Source organism: Pelodiscus sinensis, chromosome 1 (genome assembly GCF_052426305.1).
Source record: "Pelodiscus sinensis isolate ZL-2025 chromosome 1, ASM5242630v1, whole genome shotgun sequence".
Lineage (NCBI taxonomy): Eukaryota > Metazoa > Chordata > Testudines > Trionychidae > Pelodiscus > Pelodiscus sinensis.
In genome coordinates, this window is record NC_143052.1 from 152,799,551 (window position 1) to 152,822,105 (window position 22,555).

Consider the following 22,555-nt stretch of genomic DNA (forward strand, 5'->3'; position numbering starts at 1 on the left):
CCTTGGAACTACAACTCCCAGGAGGCGCCGGGCCTCTGGCAGCGGCTGCCTAGCAACCGAGTAAACCAGCGATGGAGGCTGAAGGGTCGCCGGACGCGTCAGGTACCGAGCGCGAGGGTGACACCCCCCCCCCCCGACCCAGCCGCCCCCCAACCCCAGACCCGCCCTCTAGGGGCTCCCCCCTCCCCCAGCAGAGCCCTCAGCTTTGCACAGGACCATCCCCGCCCCGCAGCCACCGGCCCCTGCTAGCGCGGCGCGGGCAGCCCCGGAGCTGGGTTCGCACCTGGCAGCCGGGGGGGGCTGCGCTGCCCCGCGTGCAAGGAGCTCACAGCGCAGCCATCCCCTCTGTGCGGTCAGCGGGGTGTCCCGCGTGCAGCCTGCGGGGCCAGCCCAGACCCTGCCTCTCTTCTCGCGCCTGTGTCCCCCGTGCCCCACGCCCCCAGATGACCTTCAGGCTGGTACAGATGCTCAGAAACCCAAGGTTCAGCATGCCTGGAGCCCAGGTCCAAGCTCCATTCAAATCTACTGCTATGTCTTGCTTTTCTTCATAATCCCAATCCAGAGACTTCTCAAGATTTAGGGTGTCTTGAAATACCACATCAAATGGCCATTTCATCATTGGGATCAATCATTGTCAATTTCCAGTGAATCAATAGTATGGCACAATACTTGTGTACTTTCCTATAGACTAATTTCCAAATGGTTAGCCTTGCAGAAGCCTGTCAGATTACTTGCTTCATGTAGGCTTTTTTTGATTTTTTGATAACTAACATTTTTTATAGTTATGGACAGAAATCAAGTAATTTTTTTTTATCAAATATAGTGGTAGACTTGCTTTGTATTTTATTTCATGGTTTTATCAAATCAAATTTCTAACAATGTTTTTCTGATCATTTTCAGATTTTGATTCAGTTAGGTTTAAATAATCAACATACATCATTGTGTATTGTTTCAGGGGGATAGCTTTGTTAGTCTGTTTCAGTAGATGAGGAATCTTGTGGCACCTTAAAGATTAACATTGGTTAGTCTTCAGTGTGCAACAGAACTCCTCATGTATGTGTTCTAAAAACCCATCTCCTCCCCCACTCCAAACACAGAAACCTGACTGTTGATAGAAAAAACAAAAACATAACTGGCAAGTTCTTTAATAAGGAATAATGTTTGTAAAAAGAAACCAAAATAAATTACTGTTAACAAAATACAGTAGATAGAAACAATGCCCAGTCTGATAACCCTGGATATAGGGTTTTCAAGAATCCAATGATCAGATCAGATGTTACAAACTTTTGTTACCAAAGTACAATCTTCAGCCTCAGTCACTCATCCAGAGATAGCATGAGTTTCAGTTTTTTGGAAAGGCTTGTGGGTCCCAAAAGTTTCTTACAAAAGTTGGCAGGTTTTTGAGTGTAAATATAGAAATGAAATCCACTAGTTTGACATGATTTAGAGTTTTGTTGCTCAACCCCACCTCTAGGTCATCCCCACCTCTAGTTATTACACTATAATTATATTTTACCAAATATAGCATTATAACTCCTTTGTTGAATCACTTATAGTGTTGAATAGAAGTTAGTATTATTATTGTAAAATGTGGAAGCTGATGCACAGAAAGGTGAACGGAGCTTCAGGGGATAGCCAAGTTAGTCTGTTACAAAAAAACAACAACAAATGGTCTGGTAGCACTTTATAGACTAGCAAAACATGTAGGTGGTATCATGAGCTTTCGTGGGCACAGCCCACTTCTTCAGATGACTGGAGTTATGAGTAGGAGATATGAAAACTCAAAATAAATAGCAGAGGGAAAGGAGAGCAGGGAGAAAAAGAAAAAAAGAAAAAAGAAAAAAGAAAAAAGGAAGGGGTGTGTGAGACAGAGCATCAATAAGTATCTGGAGGGACACTACAATACAGTTAAATAATGGACAAATTTCCACCACCCTATATCGAAAACCCACCGACCGCTACACTTACCTTCATGCTTCTAGCTTCCATCCCAGACACATTTTTCAGTCGATTGTATACAGCCAAGTCCTACGATACAACCGGATTTGCTCCGACCCCACAGACAGAGACAATCACCTACAGGATCTTTATAGAGCATTCCTAAAACTGAAATATCCACATTGGGAAGTGAAAAAACAAATCGACAGAGCCAAAAAAATACCCAGTCATGAACTACTTCAAGACAGACCCAAAAGAGAAAATAACAGAACTCCTCTTGTCATTACCTACAGTCCACAACTCAGACCCCTCCAATGCATTATACACAATCTACAACCCATCTCGGAAAATAATCCCTCATTCTCAGAGGCCTTAGGAGAAAAACCTGTTCTTGCTTACAGACCTGAAACGCATTCTTTCTGATAACCAGGGCTTGACAAATTATACAATCTACTTGCCCATGGTGAGTAGATTGTAACCTGGAAGAGCTGGGTTCTGGCGATCTGCACATGCGCAGAACGATCTGCGTATGTGCAGATCGCCAGACAGAGCGGCTGGTGAGCGGGGCTCGCCATGGTTCAGCGAGCCCTGCTGATAACCATGCCCCAAAACCACATCATAAGCCTCCAGGAACCCAGCCCTGCAACCAAAAAAGATGCCAGCTCTGCCCACATATCTACACTGACGAATTCATCACTGGAGCAAACAACATAAGCCACAAAATCAAAGGGTCATTTGACTGCACATCTAGTAATTTGATCTATGCCATCAAATGCCAGCAGTGCCCCACCGCTATATATATTGGACAAACTGGACAGTCTCTGCAGGAAAGAATCAATGGACACAAATCAGATATACGTAAAGGAAACACACAAAAGCCAGTTGGTGAACATTTCTGTTTACCTAACCATACTTTAACAGACCTGCAGGTGGCTGTCTTGTCACAGGCCAGGTCCACAAGCAAAATACATAGCCATATCCACGAATTCAGTTCACATGCTAATGGACTCAATCGTGATATGGGCAGGCTAAGACACTACCTACTTCACAACCACTGAAGGTGCTAACAGCTCTGTGAGTGGTATCCTTCCTGTTTTAGCATCTATCTATTTACTTTGGTCTACTTAGGTTTAAGTACCCATTCTCCAGATACTTAATGATGCTCTGTTGCACACACCTCTTCCTTTTTTCTTTTTCTCCCCCCTCTCCTATTTATTTCGAGTTTTCATATCCCCTACTCATAACTCTGGTCATCTGAAGATGTTGGCTGTGCCCATGAAAGCTCATGATACCATCTACATGTTTTGTTAGTCTATAAAGTGCTACCAGACCATTTGTTGTTTTTTAGAAAGGTGAACTTACGTTATCCAAAATCAAACTAGAAGTCAGTGGCAAAGCAAGGAGTAGAAACCAGTTTTCCTGACTCCCTGTCTTTTGCTCTAAATAATAGATAAGCTCTTTCCCAAGCTTTCAAGTTTTTCAAGCAGTGAAATATTTTCTAGTCATCATTTAATCTCCTGACTTTTATACATTTAAATTCCAATCATAGCATTGCCTTTATGTAGCATTGTGCATTGAAATACCATTTTGTTTTGTTAAAAGAAAAGGGGAAAGATAAAAGTAGGACAAATTGCAAACAAAAAAGAAAGATGCTATCCTTGCATTTGGTTATACATTATCATTTCTGAATGTATGATTTATCTGTCCTGCATTCAAATAAAGGAACCATTTGATCTTGAGGACAGCTCTATAGATTTTTTAATATTCAGAAGCTTCAGAGGGGTACCCGAATTTAGTCTGTAACTGGAAAAACTTAAAAAACAGTGAATCGTCTTGTAGCACCTTAAAGACTAACAAAACATGTAGCTGGTACCATGAGCTTTCATGGGGACAACCCACTTCTTCAGATGAATAGACTAGAGTATTAAAAGTCCAGTTCCAAAAATAAGTAGGGGAAGGGAGGAGCGGAGGAAAGGAAGGGGAAAAAATGGTGAATTACAACATTAAAGTTACAAGATGCTGATAGAGAAGGTGGAAATTGTTCTTAAGTATCCATTGTTTGTTTTTTTAAGTCATTAGGATGTGGAAGGTAGTGTGCTAGCCAGGTAATGTCTTTATTCATATTCAGCTATATCTGAACAAGAACAGAACTGCAGTAACAAATGCAAAACACAAAGGTGAGCAGTCAGCCTACCACTTGCTTGCATCCCTTGGCTTACTCTTCTCACCAGCCAGCCAACAGCAAGGAGAGCAGATAGTGGGGAGGCGGGAGCTGGTGCTCAGGGGGAGTGTTGTCTTAAAAGCCAGCACCCTGTGAGCATCATCTCCCACCTTCCCCCCTGTGTGTAAACATGTAACAGCTGAAAAATTGCTAGCATCCCTACTGCAGATCTGGGATTGAAAGAAATCAATTCTCTGGACACCCTACCCTTTATTCATTCAATTTTCCTGCAGCTATGTCTGTGACTAACTGTAGTGCTGGTAATAGAACTGGGGTTCCAGTATTACTTGTCCCAAATGTACAAAATCAAGAACCAGGAATCTAAAATTATGAAATTGACTTAAATAATCGGAGTTGTTGGCTTTTCAAAGTCGATTTTGAGTTCTCTTTGTCTTGTTGGTTTTTCAGCCATCATAAGCTTTTTTAAAAAATATTTTTATTTTCAAGATTTTTTCAGCAAACATGCAGGCTAGAAATGTATTTTATATCTGAAATGAAAACTTAGATTTAGGATTTCCGGAGCTAGCACTTTAAGAAAAATAACAAATATTACATAACTTGCAATATAATTCCCAGAGTTGGCAATATTGCTGTTATAATGTAAGTAGGAGGCCATCTGAAAGGTATAGGTTTAAATAATTGTTTGTTATGAAGGATGTAACCAAACAATACTTAAATGTAGACTCAGTCTCTTTTTTATAAAGGAGAAAAGGAAGTTCCTCAGAATGAGAATTCTGATGAGAACAAACCCCTGAAAGATTCGGATCAGGAGGATCAGCCAGATGTGGAAAAGTCTGACACTACAAAGGATTTTGCAGGAGAAGAGGATGCTAAGAAGATCCCTGAAACTTCAGGAGAAGGTGGGTTGATTTTTTTCCAGAGTTTGCAGGTCGAATACACTCCTGTTATATAATAACGTCTCCATTCTTTAGTATCCATGATAAAATGTTTGTCAACATTCTGTGCATTTGGATATTTCCACTCTCCTGAATCTGGAAATCCCAAAGTGATCTTGTAGCATATATTCTTATCCAACCTGAAACCAGGGATATATTTATTAAGACTTTTTATGTCCTGGTTAGAAAGCCATTATTCTGGAAAATTTTAACTCTGAATTTTCTGGATTTTTAATATCTACAATATTATTGAAAATTGTTTTTATCCTTTAAATTGCACATATATGATTTCAGTCTTAAATCCATCTTACAGTGTATTGTTTAGGAATAGATGCTTATGCGAAATAAACGAATGCAAGAAAGAGAGCCAGGTAAGATTGAAACTAAAGTAAATGTAACATGCAAAGGAGACAAAAGGTAGGAGAGGGAAGGCTTCATACTATTTATTTATTTATTTATTTACTCCTTTGTGCAGGGGTGGATGATAATTTTGTGGGGCCGAGGGCAGCGCTGTGAGGCCCGGGTCAGTATAATTTTGCCTATGTGCCTCGGCAGCAGCTGACCAGAAGTAGCGTTTCGCGCATGCGCCTCGGCAGTAGCCGACCAGAAGTAGCGTGCGTGGGGCGCATGTGTGGGGCCTATTGAAGCGCGGGGCCTAGGGCAGCCGCATTGCTCACCGTGCCCTATATCCGCCGCTGCCTTTGTGAGGTAAATAGGATGTAAAAATGCAAATTATACACAACCATTTCTGCTTATTTTTAACATGATAAATTCTTGTCTTTTCTCCTCTGTAAGACTAGGGTCCAAGGTGGAACACATTGAGGTTATTTAATTAGAGCAAATTGCAAAGAATAGGGAAGGCAATCCCCAAAGCTGGTGGTCATTCTAATATTTAGATCCACCTAACTAGTCACAAAACAGCTTCTATAATATGTTACTAGTTACCCAGAAGTAAAAAAAACCCTTAAAACAACCTAGCCTTTGGCTTCCATCCAGGTTCTCAGGATAAATATGATAAGGATTACTGGAAATCTTACTCATCATATAAGAAAATTTTACCAATCCGAAAAGAGAGGCCCCTTACCTCTCAGGAATGTTAATGAATATTTCAAATATTATCCAAATACTTACATATGACCAATTCTTATTATCTAAACTAAAATGTATTACAAAAGAAAAGAGAGATATTGAGTTAAAGATAATTGTTCATACAGAGATTAATACTATTATGAGGTCACTTTCTTAGTAGAGATGGTGAGCTTCAGTGTTGCAGAGTTTTTGGATCAGTCTAGAAACAATGATGGCATATACTGCTAACTGATAAAATCTCTGGTTGTTCCCAAATGATTGGAAGGTCCTCGGTTCTTTGGTTAGAATGCTTTCATTAGTAGAGGTCCATAGTCCAGAGATCAGAGCAGGAAAGAGGCAAAATGGACGTTTTCACGGTCTTTTATAGCTTCTGCTATCTTGATGGAAACTCATTGTCCCAAACAAAGCTTTTAGCATAGTTTGTGGAAAAGTACAGGTAGCAAGATTGACTTTAGGGTCACATGCTTTAATCACATGCCCGTGTGTGTTTTGTTGAGTCATAGCTGGGACTATTACCCATACTCTATCCAGAACATTCACATGAAAGTCTATTAGGTGTAAATTGGCTTCTTTCAGGGTTCACTGTGTTTTCTGATGAGCCATCAGTTTGAATACATCATTCATGGTGTGCTGACTAAATGGCTTGTGTGTGTTACCACAGGAGCAAACATTTGAAATACAGGTACTAGGTACATAGTTAATATTCATAATTTCAGATACAAAAACGATGCATGCATATAAATAGCAGTGTCATATTCAGAAAATAAAACTTTTCCATAGACACCTTACATGACACATTTTGTACAAGAGTTGTAATTAAATAACTGTGGCAGAAACAAATAATCTACAAGGTCATATTTTAATTCTGTATTGTCACACCTACTTAACTTCAGTGCCTACTGAAAATGTTGATTCATTGTCCTACTTCTTTAGTGTCTGAGACATCATAATGCACATGTGGAATTTTCAAGAAATCTTTTAGCAAGAGAAGGAAAGATCAGACTTGATAATCCTTATATTTCTAAGGTAAAATACAAACAAAACCATCTCTATCCCCTTTTTAAAGAAAACAACTAAAAAGCTATCATAAAAAAGAAAAAAGGCATGAATCCAATTCCTTTGCAGGTCAAGTCATCTTTAAAAGAATATTTTTGAGATTATGGTCTAGAAATGTATGGAAAGTCCCACAACCTGAATATTCAACCCAACCTGCGGAAAGAAAACATCTTTGCTTTTTTTTATTTTAATGTTTTATAGGAACACAGTGTTTTATTCTGTGAATATCATTCTACATAATGAAAAATCCCTTGCAGGATAGGAAGAACCTCAATGTTGCATTATTCAGATATATAGATTACATGGAGAAAAATCCACCTTTTGGGAATCCAATATACTAAAGAGGGTATTGAGAAGAAGTGAATATTATCCCTATTTTCCTTTTCAGAGAAAGTCAAAAGTAGTATCTCTGAAGAACCACAAGGTGAAAGAGAGGTACCATCCATGGGACCAGAGGAAGGTGAAGGAGAGGTACCATCCATGGGACCAGAGGAAGGTGAAGGAGAGGTACCATCCTCGGGACCAGAGGAAGGTGAAGGAGAGGTACCATCCACGGGACCAGAGGAAGGTGAAGGAGAGGTACCATCCACGGGACCAGAGGAAGGTGTAGAAAAGCCAGTAGAAAATGCAGAGGCAGATAAGCCAGTAGAAAATGCAGAGGCAGATACCAGTAGTGTCTGTGAGTATTGTCCACCATTACACAGAGTCTGCATTCTAGGCAGATCCCTGATTTTTTTGGGGGGGAGGGGGGAAGGGAGGAGGGAGAGAAGGGATTGCTGGGGAGAGGGGCAGGGGTCTATGGTTCCAATTCACACTAGTGTTTATTGTGGGCATCCTTGTGATAGGGTTGATTCCATGATGAACCAAGGTAGGCTGTCAGCCTTTGATTAATGTGTGCAGAACAATACAAAGATGTCTATGGTAAACCAGTGCATCTGCTTCTTTTTGAGTGTTGGTGAGAAGCAGGCCTAAAGAGTGTTCTGTGTGTTTTATGTTCACTGGTCAGGCTTGAAAAGACAGTAATCTTTTTAAAAATACTAGGCTTGATTCACTATTGCTTGATACCTTGTTTGGAAATTTACATAATTGCATAATTCTGATCTGGTAGCACTTTACACCTACTTTGCATTAGTCTGAGTACACAAAGTGCAGGTATCAGGCATAATATATACACATGGGACTCAGTCTTAGCCCCCATGCTCCCAAAATGAGATGTGGTGGAATTCCCCTACCTCTTACATTTTTGACCCTTTTAGGCAAAAGTACTAGGGGGCAACAATGCAAGACAGCCATTTTAGAGGTAAACGTGAATCACCTCACAACTTTCTAGCCAGTTCCTTCTTGACTGTGGTCCTGATAGTTCTTCTGGCAAAAGCTGTGTACTGTCCCTAGTGGTTGCTGCACCTATCTCCTGTCTGTCTTCTGACAGTCAATGCTTGTTAGACCAGCTTCTCTAGTCAGAACTATAATACATTCCTTTAATTTTTGCTCTGTTGTGCCTTTCTTGTTGCTCTGGAGTACTTAAGTCCTCAGAGTATGAATTTACTCAGCCTGTTTCAGTCATTTCATAGATTACTTCTTTCATTCAGATAGGCCTGTCTCAGCGTGTTGGGTCCGGCTTCCATTTTAGTGTTTCAGCATGTTATAAACAGCATATTGGCACTACCATTCAGTGCACGGACTCTATTGTGATTCTTTACTGCGTATTTTGTTGGAACTTCGGCATACTGTGTCTTGGTCCTTCAATTAATTCTTTCTGTTAATGCACTTTTTCTTTCCATTATGTGCTTCTCTCCTTCTCAAAAGTCCTAAATCAGTTTTAAACAATGAAATTCTCTTTCCAAGAGCAGGAAATCCATTGTAGGATAGAAGTAATTTTAATGCTTCAAGACTGTGAATGTTACATTATCCAAATATGGAGAGTGAGAGCAAGATATAGAAATATACCCTGTTGGAATGCTAAAGAAGTGAAATTATCCCAATTTTCCTTTATAGATGAAAGCAAAAGTAGCTCTTCAAAGGAACCAGCAGGTGAAGGAGAGGTGCCACCGATTCCAGAGGAGCAGACAGAAGAAATAATGAAGCCAGTGGAAAGTGCTGAGTCAGATTACAGCAGTACCCGTGAGTATTGCTCTCTCTTTAAGAGGCATAGACATTAATTTAAAAATCCCACTGCACCCTGAAATGTCTTCCATTTGCTTACTATTGTTAGAAGTAACATCTGCAGTGTATTTTAAAGTGGTCTGCCAAACCACTTTGAGAAAGCTACTAACTGGCCGTGCTGGTGTGTTTATTTACTGGCGCCGCAGCCACAGAGCCTTGTGGTTCCTATTGGATCCGGTTTGTCATTCGCAGCCAGGGGGAACAGTAGGAAGCAGCATGGGTTGGGCCGCTTCTTTGAAAAACTGCCCACTTTGAGAAATACTAATCTAAGACCATTCTAACTGACAGAGATGAGAAAAATAATTATTTGTCTCTGCTTTTCAGCTTGCTCCCTTCACAGCACTTAACATGCAGTCCCCTGAACAGTCTCTGCCCCATTGATCCTTTATTGTGATGCGTCATGTGATAACAGAGAGAGAAAAACATGTTAATGAAAAAGATAATGTCACTCTAAACCCACAAAAATGGACAGAGACAACACAGATTGAGGAATAGAACCTGAAACATATTTATAATTGGCTATAATTCAGCTGACAGTTTCCATTCAATGCACTACTCCAGTAAACAGGCCTACCCTTTAAATTGCAGCTGGAGTATAGTATGGCACATTCCACGCATCACTGAGGCTACGTCTACACTGGCCCCTTTTCCGGAAGGGGCATGTAAATTTCACTAGTCGTCGTAGGGAAATCCGCGGGGGATTTAAATATCCCCCGCGGCATTTAAATAAAAATGTCCGCCGCTTTTTTCCGGCTTTTAAAAAAGCCGGAAAAGAGCGTCTAGACTGGCCCCGATCCTCCGGAAAAAGTGCCCTTTTCCGGAGGCTCTTATTCCTACTTTGAAGTAGGAATAAGAGCCTCCAGAAAAGGGCACTTTTTCCGGAGGATCGGGGCCAGTCTAGACGCTCTTTTCCGGCTTTTTTAAAAGCCGGAAAAAAGCGGCGGACATTTTTATTTAAATGCCGCGGGGGATATTTAAATCCCCCGCGGATTTCCCTACGACGACTAGTGAAATTTACATGCCCCTTCCGGAAAAGGGGCCAGTGTAGACATAGCCTGAGGGTTGGGAGGGGGTTGTACAGTGCTCTTCTGGCGGCTCTAAGAGCTGCTACCTCTTCTGCCTGAGGCCCTGCCCTCTCTAGGGGCACGGAACAGCTCCCCTGATTTGCCCAATGAGGCTATTGGCCCCGCTGCCAGTAACGAACTATGTAGAACAACACATGGTGCTAGCAAAGGCTGCCTATTAATGTCTCCAAGGCAACACACTCATGTGAAAGAGCAAAGTGCTTCACGTTTGTACTGATTATTCAGCATAATGTCCACTTAAGATCCACTGGAAAAAAAAAAAAAAAGCCTCCAACTTGGCTTGTTTTCTAAATCTAATTGAGAGCTAAACATCAAAATCTGCATAAACTGTCCCTGTAGCTTTAAGGACTCAAATTTAAAGTTAGTAAAGACGACTTACATTATAAACATAGATACAAGGTGCTATGTGTATGGGGCAATGCATTCTCAAAACTTTCTCACCTTAGTTATTTAGAAATAGATTTTTCTAAACTTAGAAAAGTACATGCTACTATTCATTAGAGGCTATTCACAGGATATATTTCCTAATACAAATGTAGCAGGTGTGTTTTTAAACCCTGTAGTGTGTATTAATTTCTTTAGTGGAAGGAAGGAGTTAATGAATATGTTTACAATTAAGAGACAGGTAGAAATGTCAATCTGACTAAGGCTTTTTTTTGTGTCACTATTTCTGAAACACAGAGGGAGAGGAGGAGCAGGAGGAAGATATTGAGAAACCGCTAGAGGCAGAAAAAAAGCCTGAGAAACTAGAGAAGAAAATCTCAGAAACCTTCTTCTATAACTATGAAGATTTGTGCTCGCAACCGTTTGTGACATCTGACTCTGGGATTCCAATTTACCTTCTCTCTCTCATGTATCCTCCTCATTGTGTAGACGTAGAACTAGGGTTTTCTTATCTAAAAACAGTCAGGCCTGACTCTGACCTCACACCAATACTGTAAAATCAGGAGAACCTTCAATGAAATCAGTAGGCTTACCGTGGTGTAAAACTGAAGAGGAAGAGATCAAAATCATGGCCTATCACATTTCTGAGGTGAATTTAAACAAAAATCTTGGAAGTTTATACCAGACAGTGCTTATTTCGGGAGTAATTCCATAGGGCCAGATTGTGGCCTAACCTACTGCAGCCATGCTGGAGATCATGGGGGAGTAAGAACCGTTCCCCCACTCCTTTTCATCCTGTAGAGTTACTCAGGTTACTGTTCTCCACATTGTGTCTGGAGTGCAATGGAGAGATCAGGAGCTACATATTCAATTTTCCCTCACTGGACAATGAATGGGGAATGGACAAAGAGTGAGTGGATCCCTTATATGTGAATCAGAGGAGTAGAGCAAGTAATCTGCAGCAGTAAAGAGCTGCAGTATATTATTTCCCCCTAGGTGTATGGGAGGAGAAGGGAAGAATGTATGATTTTTTTTCACACACACACAGACTCAGAGAAATTGCTGAGAAACCCTCTGTCTCTTCTTTGCATCACGGTAAGTCTACACTAAAAAATTAAGTCAGCCTAAATTATGTTGATGTACAATCACTGCAGTAATTGCATTAGTTTTACAAAACCACTACTTTGGTCAGTGGTGCATGTTCCCACCAGGAGCACTTGCACTGATTTAATTATCAGTATGGGACACTGGGGGATGGTTTCTGAAAGACAACAGCAATTGATGTAAACAATGCAGTGTCTGCACTGACACTGCTGACCTTATTACAGTATATCAACTTAAGCATTATGCTTCTCATGTTAAATCAGTGTAGTAGGGAAGTTACACTGGTGGGAGCTATGGTTTTGTGTAAATGCTTACAAAGTTTGGTTGACATAATCTAGTTTATGTTGACCTAACTGTAGTGGAGGCCAAGCTTAAAGGCTTTTCTACACAGAGCAGTAATGTATACTGATGGGAGTCTGATTTCTAAAGCCCACTAATGTGTGACCCTGCTGGTGCACACCAAAAATTTCCTAGGGCACTTATCATAGACCCTGCTGGTGTTCACTAGGGATGTAAGTGACTAATTGACTATCCGATAAGCAAGTTTATTGCATAGTTGACTAGTTCCTCAACTAGTTGCTTTCCCCGCCTTTTGTAGCCTCTAGCATAGGCAACAAGGGTGGGGAGCAGAAGCAGGTTCTGGGGGCAGCCGGCTTAAAAGCCAGTTCCTTTCAGCAAGTCCCCACAGAGGGCAGGGGAGTAGCAGAGACTGGGTGCGAGTCGGGCATAAGCTGATGCCCGACTTATGCCCAGTCCCAGACTCTGCTTTTTAAATGTATTAAGAGCCTGCTAGCTCTTAATACATTTTAAAATCTGAAGTGCAGCAGGGGAAACCCTGTGCGAGCCAGGCCAGCTGATTTCTGGCTCACACTGGGTACCCCCTGCTGTGCAGCAGCCTTTTAAATGTTTTAAGAGCTTGCAGGCTCTTAATATGTTTAAAAATCAGAAGGGGGGACCCAGTGCAAGCCGGCAATCAGCTGTCCCAGCTTGCGCTTGGTCCCCTCTGCTGCGTTTCATCCATTTAAATGTATTAAGAGCCTGCTGGCCCTTAATAAATTTAAAAGGCAGAGCTTCAGCAGGTTTAGCTGCCAGGACTGGGAGCTAACCCTGCTGTGGCTCCCCTGCTTATTGACTAATTGACTAGTTGATGGAAAATCCATCGACTAGGTGATAAGTTGATTAAACTAAATTTAACATCTCTAGTGTGCACTATGTTAAAGTTCATGAGAGAACTTTAAAAATCACTTCCCCCTCCACCTCCACAGTACACATTCCATGTAGACAAGCCCTGGGACATTGCTTTGTTTCTCTCTCTTGTGCACAGTGCCCTTTGTAATCTGATCAATTACTTTTATTTTTAAAGAGAAAATTAGGACAACAGAATATTAATTTTTAGGAGAGCTCTAGAGATCAGGATAGGCCATAAAATGGAGTCTAACAGAGTTGGAGGGCTGGTACATACATCTTGTAAATATTTCATTTATATTTTTCCCTATTATTTGTTTTAGCTTCACCATTGTTCCACTCTTAAAAGAAACCAGAGCTGGACCAACAGAGTAATAACTACCAACTCAGTTTTTCCACATGGGTTTGTTCTAGTTTTAGTCTTATAGAGGTAGCCATGTAAGTTTGTTTCAGCAAAAACAACAGAGTCCTGTGGCAACTTTATGACTAACAAATTTATTTGGACATAAGCTTTCAGGGGTTGAAGCTCACTTCATCAGATGCATGAAGTGAAAGAATCAGATGATAGGGAAATATTTATATATACAATGATGAGAGTGTTACAACATCATTAATGAGGTTAATCAGGGTGGATGTGCCTCATTTCCAACAGTGATAAAAAAGTGAGAATACTAAAAGGGGAAACATACTTATTGTAATCTGCTAGCCATTCCAGTCTCTATTCAGAGCCATTCCAATGGTGTCAAATTTGAATATGAATTCCAGCTCAGCAGTTTCACAGTGCAGTCTGTTTTTGAAGATTTTTTTCCTTGATCTTCTTCTGTTTGCTGCACAGGATGCTGCTCAAGTGACTCCTTAGTTTCTTTGAGAGTGTATGGCACAATCTCTCATTGTATTCTGAGTAGCATGTTAATTATAATTGATTTTTCACCTTCAGTCCATTTGGTCTGATATCCAACTGTTTGTACTTAGAAAGCAAGATGTTGTCTGTCTGTATCTGTACTAATGTGGTATATGCCAGCAATGCTGCACTGCCTTGTATGTTGGACAAACTGGACTATCTAAGGAAAAGAATAAATGGACACAAATCAGATATCAGAAATGGTATCATACAAAAAATAGTGAGCACTTTAACCTTCCTGGACAAACAATTACAGAGTTGAAAGTTGCCATTCTTATGCTATGTTCCCCTCCCTAACCCTTCAAAAACGGACTGCACTGTGAATGACAGTTCAGAGGTTTCTCTTTCAAGTCTGGTCTTAAAATGTCTTTGAAGCAGTATGCAGGTAATGAAATTGTCTCAAAGACTTGATTACCTGCATACTGCTTCAAAGACATTTTAACACCAGACTTGAAAGAGAAACCTCTGAACTGTCATTCATGCTTAAATTTGACACTTTACGCCTGGGTCTTAACAAAGACACTAATTATCTTACCCATTACAAAGATAGCTTCCCCAACTATCACCTCTAATATCATTAGCTCACAGACATTTACCTTCCCCCACCCCATGCCCCCTCTGTTCTGAAATGTGATTTGTCCTTTTTAAATGTGTTCACTTTTTTTTTTATTGTATCCCTTTGGTATATATGGTCATACCTATTTTCTTCCACAATTTGATCTGAGGAAGTGGGTCTGGCCCATGAAAGCTCATCACCTAATAAACCATCTTGTTAGTCTTTAAAGTGCTATATACAGTAAAACTCCATTAGACCGGCATCCAATGCTCCGGGACTCCTGGTCAGTTTCAGCAGCGGCTGAATCCTGACGCCTGGGGCAGAGCAGCTGGGGTGCTGCCGGGTTGGTCCCGCAGTGCTGAGGGGCGGCGCTACGGGACCAACCCCGCAGCACCCCAGCTGCTTTGCCCCAGGCGTCGGGATTCAGCCGCTGCTGAAACTGAACTCCAGCGTCAGTTTCACCAGCAGGCTGAATCCGGACGCCTGGGGCAGAGCAGCTGGGGTGCTGCCGGGTGCCCTTGGGGCGGCGCTACAAGACCAACCCGGCAGCACTCCAGCTGCTCTGCCCCAGGCGTCCCCAAGAGCAGCTGGGGTGCTGCCGGGTTGGTCCCGTAGCCCCGAGGGGCAGCGCTACGGGACCAACCAGGCAGTACCCCAGCTGCTCTGTCCCAGGCGTCCCCAAGAGCAGCTGGAGTGCTGCTGGGTTGGTGCCGTAGCGCTGCCCCTTGGCGCTGCGGGACCAACCCGGCAGCACCCCAGCTGCTCTATTGCAGGCATCAGCAGCTGCAGCAGCTGAATCAGGGACGCCTGGGGCAGAGCCGGACTATCGTAAGGGGGGGCTATGAGGGGTCTAGGGTGGCATCCCCTCCCACCCCACTCCAGACCCCTCATAGCCCCCCCTTCTGATAGTCCGGCATATCTGATAATCCGGCACACCCTGGGTCCTAAAGGTGCCGGATTATCGGAAGTTTACTGTAGTCCTGTTTTTTTTTTTTTACAGCTAGACTAGACTAACACGGCTACATCTCTATTACTAAAACATGTAGAAGTTATCATGAGCTTTCATGGGCACAACCCACTTCTTCAGATGACTGGAGTATTAAAAATCTAGATCCAAGAATAAATAAGGGACGGTCAGGGGAAAATTAGGGGGAAAAAAGAAAAAAAAAGAAAAAATAGTAAATTAGATTGTTCAAGTTACAAGAGGTTGATAAGAACAATTTGCACCTCTATAAGTACCCATTGTTTGTTTGGTTAAGTCATTAGAATGTGGAAGGTAGTGTGACTAACTCGGCTACCCCTCTGAAGCTTTATTATTATAAATAAGTCTCCCCTTTAGGCATTCCCATTTTCTTATCACTGTTGAAAGTGGGTCATGTCCACCCTGATTGAATTAACCTCATTAACACTGTTGTAACACTCCCATCTGTGTATGTATAAATATTTCCTTGTCATCTGAGTCTTTCACTTCGTGAATCTGAGAAGCCAGCTACAACCTATGAAAGCTTATGTCCTAATAAATGTGTTAGCCTTAAGGTGCCACAAAACTCCTTGTTGTTTTAGTCTTAATATCATTAGTGTTATTACCTGGAAGAAATAAACGTTGAGGTCTAGGGTCAATGTTTTTCCTTAATGAGCTGTTGACAGACATTCTTTTGGTTATGACTGCACCAAAAGGGCAAACCTGCAGCTGCTGGATAGCAAAACACTTCTTTATGTAGCAGGCAACCAGCTGGTGCTCTTGGACCTGAAAACTAAACAACAGAGTTATCTCCGTAGCAGCAGTGGTGGTGGAATTGGCGTTATCACGGTACAGGTTTTATTCCGCTCTTTAGCAAGGAGTTCCCTTTCTAAACTTTAAAACTTATAGTAGTGAAACTGTCTGTGCGTCTCAGCTGTTTGATCGAAATATTTCTGCAGTTGCCTGCCTATTTGGCCTTGGACAAAACAGTGGCATTGATTAAAGAGTTGAAAGGAAAGGTCAGTAATCTCAGATGTGTGACCAGTAGCAATCTTTCAAGGTATAATACATGGACCTAGCTATTTAATAGAGAACAAACAACTGCATACCTTAAATAGATCCAGGCTCCAGGCCATACTAATAAGGTACTTATAAGAATTGACAAACCAACTGGGTTTCACTTTTTGTTGTTTTAAAAAATTATTTATTAAAATACCCTGTGTACAGTTTAACTGTTTTTGTTCAATACATTAACTATCTTGATTACAGTTCATTTTAGTTAAATATTTCATTTGCCTTGAAATTTGGAATTTCAAGTACACAGGTAAATGAAGTGAATTCTTGTCTAGTTTTACGGTAGCAAGCACCAATTTGTGAGCCAGATTCTGAAACACTTACTCTGGTCTAGTACCATCTTATTCCGTGAATAGTCCTGTTGGATTATTGATACTATTTCAAGTAAGTAAGGCTGTCAAATCTGACCCTATGCTGTTTTGTTAATGTTGTAAGCAGCATTTCTTGAGAATCTCGTCAGATCCTCACATGTCCTGTACAAAGCTGGGTGAGTTTTTTTTATTTGGGACAATTAATTATTTGATCTAAAATGCATTTATCCATTGAGAAATGCTATTTTTAAATATGGGTCAAATTTGGCAAATAGTTTTGGTTGAATAAAAATAATGAGAGTGAAAGCGGTTTTGACATTTTGAAATGAAATATTTTGACCTTGTTTCAATTATGGTTTACTTTGGTTTTTAAAAAAATGTGTGGGTATTTTTATGCCCTTTTAAAGGTAATATATTTTTAAGAAAAGTTTTTATGGGGGTCAAATGAAACATTTTGTTCAACCCAAAACAATTTTTTCCCTATTTTTGTTGGGATTTTTTGGCCAAATAAGTGAAAAAAATTAATTATTCTGTTAGCTCCACTATTGCAGAACAGTCCCTTGAATATGTTGTTGCTATTTGTGTAGGTAAGATGATCAAAGATGCAGGGTATATACAAATTATTGCATGGTTCCACAATTTATGTCATGGTTCTGCAATGTGTGTAGTGGTAGAGACAACTTGATATTGCCAAAGGGAATATCAGAGTATGTAACACAATCTTTGTTTTTTTCTAGGTACACCCTAGTAAACAGTATTTTGCAATAGGAGAAAAAGGATGGAAGCCAAACATCATCATCTATGAGTATCCTTCACTAAAGCCATACAGAATACTCCGAGGTAAATTAAATAGGATACTTCGGTATTACATGGATACAGAAAAGTTTACGGACTCCATGAAGTAGAATAATGTTACATTTTAGATTTTTTACTTATTATATAATATTTTGGTACTTGAAAATCAGATTCACAAAACTGATTATAAGTGGTTACCTGTGTATTCTTGAGTCTGTGGAAAATAGCCAGCTGTTTGTTGACTGACTCTGCTTCATGACTAGTCAAATAAAGAGAACTGAGTTCCTTTTAAGCAACCTATTTTTTTTCTTTATTTTTTCTTTCCTTGTGGGCACCTGTCCTTCCAGGTGGGACTGAGGAAGCATATGCATTTGCTGATTTTAACAATCATGGAACACTACTGGCCAGTGTTGGGAGCAGCCCTGACTACATGTTGACAATCTGGGACTGGAAACAGGAAAAGATTGTGCTAAGATCAAAAGCTTTTTCACAGGATGTTTATAAGGTCACATTCTCTCCTGAAAATGAAGAGCAGCTCACCACATCTGGATCAGGACACATAAAGTAGGTTCACTATCATCAACTGACAGGAAATAACTAAAAAGTCATGAAACTTACAAGGCAATTATCTAATAAGGATGTGATTGTTATCAGATGCACAACATTGGGGAACACTGTTCTGCTTAGCCATACAAACAATGGAAATGATAAAGCTCTTAAGGTAATTCAGTCAATCATATTGCTTAGCTGAATATTTTGACAACTCTGCTTTCTAAAAGAGATCATAGAAATTTAGGACCGGAAGGATGCAGGGCTAAAAATGCTGAATCCAAATACCATTGAATTTTACAGAGGAATCAAATAAAAATCTCTAGATCTGAACCTATACCTGCAATTTGATTCAAATTTGGGTGTAAGCCAAAAAGGAGTTTGTTTTCAAGATCTAACCTGGATTTGGCTAAAATCTTATGACAATTTTGTAGATAATTGAAATCTCACTAAATAAGATGTGTGGTGAGATTCCCCTCCCCACCATTTGAGCTAAAATGCCATTAAAACCAGCTTGAAATGTTTCAGGGCCACAAAATTGATCTCTAGCCCTGATTTAGTCTCAGTTATAGCATGGTCCCAAGACCTAGCCTAATGCATATACCACAAACTTTGACCATCTGTAATTAAAATGGGAGATGACAGTTTGTCTGTAATGCATTCATTCTTAGTTACTTCTATATCTATGTAACATTTCTATATGCTTTCTTAGAAGTAACTTTGCAGATACAGAGCCAAATTCTGGTTCACTTAGATTAATGCAACCCCACTGAAGTCCATAGGGTTACATAAAATGGAATCCAGTGGAGAAGTTATCCACAGGATTTCAACAGATGAGCATCTTACTTTGGAGATCAACCAGAGAGAAGGGTAGGCTTCCCCAGGTAAATATGGAATGTATTGTAAGATAGGTTCTAAATCAATGTATATATATTTATTTAAATTTCCACCCATATTTTACTAGGTTTCTGATTAGAAGGGAAAGTTTGTTTTTGGGGGGTTGGTGGCAAGAGTGAGTAATGAACACCTGACTACTACTAAGGTAGGTTTGGTGACCTAGTCTTGTGGATATTGTGGAATTTCAGTCCCACTCAGTAACCAAAAAATAGCCTCATTCTGCACATATAATGTTTTATCTAATTTTAAAAAGTCAAACACTTATATTTAAAAATAATTATAATGATTAGTCTACACATTGGAAATACCCAAGATATGATGACCTTAGAGCTTGAGATACAGTACTTTCTAAATACCGTTTTGAGTGTAACCCAGAGGACTGTACTTTCTGTACTCAGGTTCTGGAAGATGGCTCTTACATTCACTGGGCTCAAGCTACAGGGAGCGTTGGGCAGGTTTGGTAAAACAGCTGTGACAGACATTGTAGGGTATGTGGAGCTACCTGATGGGAAGGTGAGTGGAAAAAAAGATATACTCATTGACTCCTTTTCTCCCTCTCAAAGACTGATCAAAGGTCCATTGAAGTCAATGGGAATCCTCCTATTTACTTCACAATGCTTTGAATTAGGCCTTCTGTGCACAATTAAATATTGACATTAACTGGCAATAAGTTGGCTTACGTTTAACAGTTTAAAACTAGTCATTATTCCTGTGATTCTCAGACAAATGAGCTTTCTTAACTTGAGCTAAGATATGAACTAATCTCTCACTGATATCTACACATTGATGTTATAACACTTGTTTATTTCTCTTAAATTGCATAAAGGTTATCTCTGGGTCTGAATGGGGCAACTTGCTGCTTTGGGAAGGGGGCCTCATCAAAGTAGAGCTCTGTCGAACTGGACATAGACCTTGTCACAATGGACCCGTTAATCAGTTAATTCTGGATGAGGGAGAGCTGGTCACTGTTGGAGGAGACGGCTACATTAGGGTGAGTATTTTTTTTCTAATAGCCTGGATACATAATTGGTATACAGAACCTTGTTAATAGTTGGAAAAAGTAGTAACGGTTAACCTACATTTTGTATTGGGAGTAGCCTACTGAGGGAGTTTCTGTCCATAACTGTGTGAGAATTAATTTTGAGAAGAAACTGGATAGGAGCTGATCTCTTTCCATAACGTAAATGTTTGGCTCAGACAACATTTAAATAAATTTCTGTGCCTGTTATTATTACAGAAATCCCCTTGGTGCACTAATAAGTCAGAAGCAATTTCAACAATGTCTTTAACAAGTTTTATTTTCGCCCACATTCTAACTTTTTTATGTGTAGCTGGGGTTTTAGTTAGTCATTTTCACACCTTATTAACATGTCACATACTATTTCACGGGATAAACCACAGACGTGCTTGAAATTCACTTCTGATCATGTGAACAGTCAATATATTTGTGTAATTAGGTACCGCCTCTGTTATTTTGCCTTAAGATTGTATCCATGTCAAGTGAGCAACACACCTCTGTCTATCAAAAAATAAATAAATAATGGGACACACTCAACTTAAAATAAAAACAATTTTTAAAAATGAGTTACAGTAGCTTCAGGTCTACATCTGCATCTGATTCTACCTGCCAGTTGTGGTTTTACAGTCCTATTTTCCTGTTTTTGTTTGTTTTAGTTTTATTCCCTATCGGTACAAAACACACTCCAACAGTGGGGAACTGAGTATGCAGGAGAGAGAAAAACTGACAATAGATAAAATACTCCTTGTATACTCAGAATAAATAACATGGAAAAACATTTTTTTCATTTAATCGTTCAATTATAGTAATGATAGGTAGTGGTTGCAGCTGTGGGGGAAAAAAGTTTCAGATGATGTTTCTGATTTGGTTTCACTTTTTTACATTGATGGTATCCTTTATGCAAATGTCATCCTACTTAAAGGGTGCTGGCAGATCTGGAAATTGAAACCTGTTCTTTATGCACAGAGCAGGCAGAGGAGCTGAAAGCATTCTTACTTAGCCCTTCCACACCGCCTCAGTTTTATTCTTCACGGTTGTGACACTGCCAGCATGGGTACTAAATAGTGCCAGTTATAGTTGTTGACCTTGGGATATGGATAATTGTCCTCTAGGAATTGAATTGAGACCATTAAAACACATTTAAATGGCTTCTGATTATCATTGCTCCACGTCAAGTTCAAGCTAGCAATGTGGATATGACGCATTCTATCTCCTGAGCCACTGATTCCCCTGGAGTCTTATAATTTGATTTTATATTGCCATTGAACGCAAGATGTGTTGGCATTTGGATTAATGAGAGCTGTTCTTTTCACTTCCAACTGCTTGCAGGTGTGGGATTTTGAGACAATAGATGCAGCTGATTCTGTGGATGACACGGGGCTACTTGAGATAGAGCATATGAATGAACTTCTAGTTGGCAAGAATGTCAATTTGAGCTCCATTGTGAAAATTCATGATCTTGGACTGCCAATTTGGTATGCTCAGGTAAGAGATATTTGCATTCTTATCAGCTCTGTGGAGAAATATTGGATGAAGTGTGTGGTGATACATTGTGAGAGGAAATCTGCTGTGAAGCAATCTGTATTTCTCTTGTAGAACTTTAAAAATAATCTAGGAAGAGACAAGATAAGAGTAGAATAACATTTGTCTCTCTCTTCTGGCTTTGAGAGCAGGGGAGTAGGAGAATTTGGAACTGTCACACACAGGCTTTATTGCACTGTTCTGCTGCTCCACAACAGGTGGAAATTGACATTAGACTCTATGAAGTCTAAATCCTGTTTCTTTCAGATAATTTTGAATTTCTTACTTAGAATATTTGTAATGAATTACTAGGATTGATTCGGGTGTTAAATATGTATTTCTTTAGGATGCCAATGGAGCCATCTGGAAGCTTGACCTGAGGTTTTCAAATGTTGTAAGTTTTATTTCTACTCATCCCATTTTTTCACTTCCCTGTGTATGTTCCTTTAATTACACTGAGTGGCCACATAGTGCCATCCAATTTTTGACCAACTGCACAGTTGAGGATTTAATATTATTATCAGGCATGTCTTTATGATATATCTTACAGTTTCATTAATTACAATTTGCCAGTACAGGCAGTCCCCGACTTACGTGGATCCGACTTACGTCGGATCCCTAGATACGAACGGGGTGAGGCAACTCCCACACATGCGCAGCAGCATTCCCGGGGCTCGCTCACCTGGGTCCTAGGATCCTCCTCCTCCTCGGGCCGGCTCCGACTGGGGTCCCGCAGAGCTGCCGGGCAGAGGAAAAGTGCCTCCCCACACCCGCTGCCCCCCCCCACCCCCCTGCCAGCAACAGGCTGCCACTTCCCCTGAGCAACAGGCTGCCGAACAGACAAAAGCAGC

General features: G+C 40.5%; 1 protein-coding gene across 1 annotated transcript in view; it reads left to right on the forward strand.

The window, feature by feature from the left end:
- The window catches only part of CFAP44 (cilia and flagella associated protein 44), a 69,082-nt gene continuing 46,527 nt past the window's right edge, over positions 1-22,555 (forward strand). The window contains exons 1-12 of the mRNA XM_075906631.2: positions 1-102; positions 4,864-5,019; positions 7,589-7,879; positions 9,196-9,321; positions 11,130-11,301; positions 16,226-16,388; positions 17,662-17,764; positions 18,067-18,283; positions 19,564-19,678; positions 19,992-20,156; positions 21,513-21,668; positions 22,051-22,098. Coding sequence (XP_075762746.2) covers positions 72-102; positions 4,864-5,019; positions 7,589-7,879; positions 9,196-9,321; positions 11,130-11,301; positions 16,226-16,388; positions 17,662-17,764; positions 18,067-18,283; positions 19,564-19,678; positions 19,992-20,156; positions 21,513-21,668; positions 22,051-22,098 — 1,743 coding nt within the window. The 5' untranslated portion in view covers positions 1-71. The remainder of the gene's footprint in view (positions 103-4,863; positions 5,020-7,588; positions 7,880-9,195; positions 9,322-11,129; positions 11,302-16,225; positions 16,389-17,661; positions 17,765-18,066; positions 18,284-19,563; positions 19,679-19,991; positions 20,157-21,512; positions 21,669-22,050; positions 22,099-22,555) is intronic.